This window comes from Natator depressus, chromosome 6, assembly GCF_965152275.1.
Source record: "Natator depressus isolate rNatDep1 chromosome 6, rNatDep2.hap1, whole genome shotgun sequence".
Classification (NCBI taxonomy): domain Eukaryota; kingdom Metazoa; phylum Chordata; order Testudines; family Cheloniidae; genus Natator; species Natator depressus.
Genome location: NC_134239.1, coordinates 4,341,720 through 4,346,518, shown reverse-complemented (window position 1 = coordinate 4,346,518; position 4,799 = coordinate 4,341,720). Strand labels below are relative to the sequence as shown.

Here is a 4,799-nt window from a genome sequence, read left to right as displayed (position 1 = left end):
CTTAAAGAGACATTTGGAGAGGTGACCAACAAATAAGGTGGAATACAGTTACCTCCATTTTGTATCATGCTAAAATGACCTCAAGTGAGAGACAGCGATCCAGGCCAGCTGATTTTCTGGCTATTGGTGTTCCATTTCCACAAGGAAAGACTTGGCAACACCATTAATTGTATGTGCTGTGCACACCTGTTGTCCTGGGAGCAAAAATGATCCAGGGAGCAAGTCTCAAAGTCATCAAAGCCAAATTTCACTTCTGCAGCCCAAGGAAGAAGCTCCAGAGGTATTAATGGTAATATTGGTGTGGTTAGCAAGCAGGGAATGATTCGACTCTATGTCTGATTTTAGGGTTCTGAGCTGGTACTCCTTCCGTCCTTCTCAACTCATTGTAAGTGAAGGGAGGAAAACAAAGAGGTACAACCAAGTGATAGGGAAACAATTCAGTTTCAGAGCATTTTGGCCTTTAATTGAAATGACAGTGAGCCATTCATGGGAGGGGAAGGAAGGAATTATGCTTAGAGGAGAAATTTCAACATTTCTGAACATATTTGCTTAACAAAAGAAGGATAGAGCTTTCCCAAGGTGGGGAGAAGGGTAACTGGAAAAGGAGAGAAAAATAGCTTCAATAGGAAAGGGGGAAACTTCCCCATCAGTTCAGGGAATGTCTATACTAAAGCCGTTACATTGACTCAGCTATGGTGTGCAGCAGCGCCATACTATAGATGCTTTCCGCATTGATGGAAGGGTTTTTCCTTCGATGTAGTTAATCCACATCTCCGAGAGGCAGTAGCTAGGTCAAAGGAAGAATGACACTGAGGGTCAGTACAAGCTAACTACCTCGCACAGGGTATGAAAAGTTTCCCCGCCCTCTGTAACGGAACTCTGTTGATCTAATTTTTAAGCAGGCTTATTGCAACATCTTTGAGGGTCAGATTTACCTGCATTTAGTTTTCACTGTAGTAGGCTTACACTTACATGTTTTATTTTATTATGTTTGGTAATTTACTTTGTTCTGTCTGTTATTACTTGGAACCACTTAAATCCTACTTTTTGTATTTAATAAAATCACTTTTTACTTATTAATTAACACCGAGTATGTATTAATACCTGGGGGGGGATACAGCTGTGAATATGTATGTTGCAATGGGCTGAGAATTGAATTCACCTTTTTCCACTCCCCATCACTAAACCAGTACAGAGTTAAACAGATTCATGAATTGGTTAGGAGTTTATTCATTCTTTTCCTCAGGGCGTCCTTCACCTCCATGTTCCTCAGGCTGTAGATGAGGGGGTTCAACATGGGGATAACCAGCGAGTAAAACACTGAGACTATTTTGTCCGTTTCCATTGAATAGCTGGAGGTGGGACGTAAATACATGAAGAGGAGGGTAAGAAAATACAGGGCCACAGCGGTCAAGTGGAAAGTGCAGGTGGAGAAGGCTTTGCACCGGCCCTCAGCTGAGCGGATCTGCAGAATGGTGGAGATGATATAAACATAGGAGAGGAGGACAGGAATAAAGCTGCTCATTATAACGCAACACGCAAAAGTAAACATCACCTTCTCACTGATGCGGGTGTCAGAACAGGAGAGCGCCAACAGTGGGGGGATGTCACAGAAGAAATGATTGATGATGTTGGAGCTGCAGAATGACAGCCGAAATGTAAAACACGTGAATATCATTGAATCCAAAACCCCCAGAGCGTACACCCCAGCCACCAGCTGTTTACAAAGCTGCCTGGACATGGTGACCGTATAGAGCAGTGGATTACAGATGGCCACATAACGGTCATACGCCATCACAGCCAGCAAGAAGCCCTGAGAATCTGCAAAAGTGATAGAGAGAGACATTTGCACAGCGCAGGCAGTGAAAGAAATGTTTTTCCTCTCGGCTAAGAAATTCAGCAGCATCTGAGGGGAAATTGTCGAGGAAAGGCAGAGGTCACAGAAAGACAAATTCCTGAGGAAAAAGTACATGGGGGTGTGGAGTCGGGGGTTAGTTGTGATTAACAAGATCATCCCCCCATTCCCCACCAGGGTGATGCCATAAAGCAGTAGGAAAAGCCCAAACAGGAGGACCTGTAGCTCCGGACGATCTGTCAGTCCTGAGAGAATGAACTCAGTCACCTCTGAGTGATTTCCCTTTTCCATCTCCTCTGAACAGATATCAGACAGCTACAGAGATGTGGGCAGGTGGATGGTGTGGAAAACCTGTCCCTTCTTTGTAATGAAGTAAGTGAAGATAAATGGAGATCAGTTTCTCAATGGACAACAGTACCCACTCAGGAAAGGGCTTAGTCCACAGAGCCAGATGTTCACAGTTGGTCATTTCAGGTGTTTGATAAGATACGCACACTGCAAATACAATGACACTTCAGGTTAATCATGCCCCCCACAAGAAACGCTGCTATTCACTACTCCGAACAGAAAAGAGTGACTTGTGACTCTCCTGTGAGAGAATCAGTCTGAAGGTTTTATTCCTTAGCGAAAGAAGGAGTGAGAGTAAAGGAGTGTCAATCTTTCCACCCTATTTGGGCAAGGGGAGCTCTATGTCTTTGCATGTCAGTTTGGGGTAAAGTTGCTTACTGTGCTAATTAATCTTTTTGGCATTTACTGTAGCTGTATGAAAATCCAGAGACATAATGGGAAGCCCTGGCTTCAGTGACTCGGTAATTGCCTATTTTTTTTCCAACCCAGGAGGTCGCTCCTTTAGCTGAAGGGGTAGGAGTTGGGGCTGAGGTGTTAAGTGCTGGAGATCTTGAATTTAATACCTGCTGATCTCCGTGGTGTCTGCATGTGTGTGTGTGACTGTAATTCGGGACAATAGCACGTACCTGCTGAGAAGAGAGAGAGAGAGATGTGGTAGCATTTCCCCATCAATAGAAACTGACAGTTTGGAGCATTCGGGAAATTTTATACTGAGATGTGTGATCGATGGCACATGATTCCTGAAGCAACTGGGAATACCTGAGCTAAGAGAAACACCACACCTAATTAACGTGTTCAGTGAACCAAAGCCACCTTGGTGTAATTGGTGCCCTGTGGTTTAATTTGTCCCACTCTTTTCTACTATGTTATTAAATGATGCAATTTCTACCAGAGTTACAGAGTATGAGGTTAGGGGTATATTTCATCCTGCTGTTTTCAGTGTAAGCTGAGTACTGTGTAGAGCTCATCTAGAAAGTTTTTTTTTTTTTTGTGGAGATCAGAACCTTTTTGCATGTAAATATCATAGGGTTTTTGGTTTTTTTGTTTTTTTTGTGGAGACCAAAATCTTTTTTTGCTAGGAAATACCATAGGGGTGCATCAGATACCACACCGCACCAATATCTTCCATGTTCCTGGCTCCGAGGCTGGACTACATCCCCCATGATGCATGATGGTCTCTCCTCTAGCTGAACTGCTCTGGAACTTCACCAGAGTCACATAGCCATGGTTTAGGGAGGAGAGGAGATTGGTATTTTGATGGAAAGCATATAATTTTCAGGAAAAAAGTTTATTTCATGGAAAAAATAGTTAAATTGAAAATAAAAAAAAATTCAACCAGCCTTAGCAAGAAATTTGGAATCATAGGAGCAGAAAGTTAGATACAGGTGCAATGTACTAATTGTTTGCAGCTGCAGATCATATCTTCTCAGTCATTCCAGGTTTCAGAATCACCTCATTGTCCTGGCCCCAATAGGTGGAATGTAAAACTTGTAAGACATGTAAGAGTACTCCAGATTATTATGCTATTTATAGCATGTCAACCACCATGGTATCCTATGTCCTTCGCTTGCTAGGTTACTCTCCCACAGGTAGGAAAGATAGGTTCATTCATTTTTGCCTGATGGAGACCACATGATGACCAGAGGAGTTCAGGAGGAGACCACAGCCTGCTACCGACTTCTGCAGTTCACAAAACTATCCCTCGTGCATGGATATTATCTGCACACAGAGCTCAGCTTTTATATGATAAATAAATCTATGAGTCAACTAGAAATAGTCATGCTGTCACCGCAAATATTAATACACATTTTTTGATAATGTATGTGAAGTTATAAGATGACACTGTATAATGTAATTAATACATGTTCCAAACTGAGGCTGTCAAACTGGTCTGTCTTAAACAAAGAAACGTGCTGTGCTTAAGTTTGTATCTAAACAGTAATCAGAGTCGTCAAGCAGGAAGGGAAACAAAGGTAGCCTAAAAAGGTGAGGGAAAAGCAGCAGGGAACATCCTTCTACATAGAGTTTTGTCTTCCGGTAACCAGGTGGAAATGTTTCTCAGATGGGGGCCAGGACTATAAAAAGAAGGGGCAGACATCCCAAGGCACCGTTCTCTCTCTCTCTCTCTCTCTCTGCCCATTGATTCACTGCATCTGGAGGGAGGAAAAAAAGCAGCCATTGGACTGGGGGAGGGGTCCTAACCTAAGAAGTTTGGTCAGTAAGAGTGCTGAGAGCATGTGGTGAGGAAACTTTTGCTTTGAATTTCACATCATTTGTTAACTTAGGCACAAGTTGCATTCTAGCTTTATTTTTCTTGTAACCATCTCTGACTTCTATGACTCCTAATTTGTACTCACTTAAAATCTATCTTTGTAGTCAATGAACTTTGTTTTATTGTTTTATCTAATCCAGGGTGTTTTAATAGATGTGGCTGAGAAACAAAGTTGCAGGCATGTTAGTGCTATTAAAGCAATAATGGACAATGTAGTCTGTATTGTCCAGGAGAGGAGTGGGCAGCACATAAAGCACATTTCGGGAGGGAAATTGAAGAGTGGGGAGCGTGTTGGGGTCACCCTGCAGTATAACCAAGGGTGGT

The 4,799-nt window shown here is 42.7% G+C and overlaps 1 protein-coding gene across 1 annotated transcript; it reads right to left on the bottom strand.

The window, feature by feature from the left end:
* Window positions 1-1,207: 1,207 nt before the first annotated feature.
* On the bottom strand, window positions 1,208-2,146 carry LOC141989848 (olfactory receptor-like protein OLF1). The gene has a single exon (XM_074956769.1). It carries the CDS (start codon window positions 2,144-2,146, stop codon window positions 1,208-1,210), a length of 939 nt encoding a protein of 312 aa, XP_074812870.1.
* Window positions 2,147-4,799: the final 2,653 nt, after the last annotated feature.

Excerpts from the sequence above, each read along its gene's own strand:
- LOC141989848 (XM_074956769.1), bottom strand. The coding sequence starts at position 2,146 with ATGGAAAAGGGAAATCACTCAGAGGTGACTGAGTTCATTCTCTCAGGA.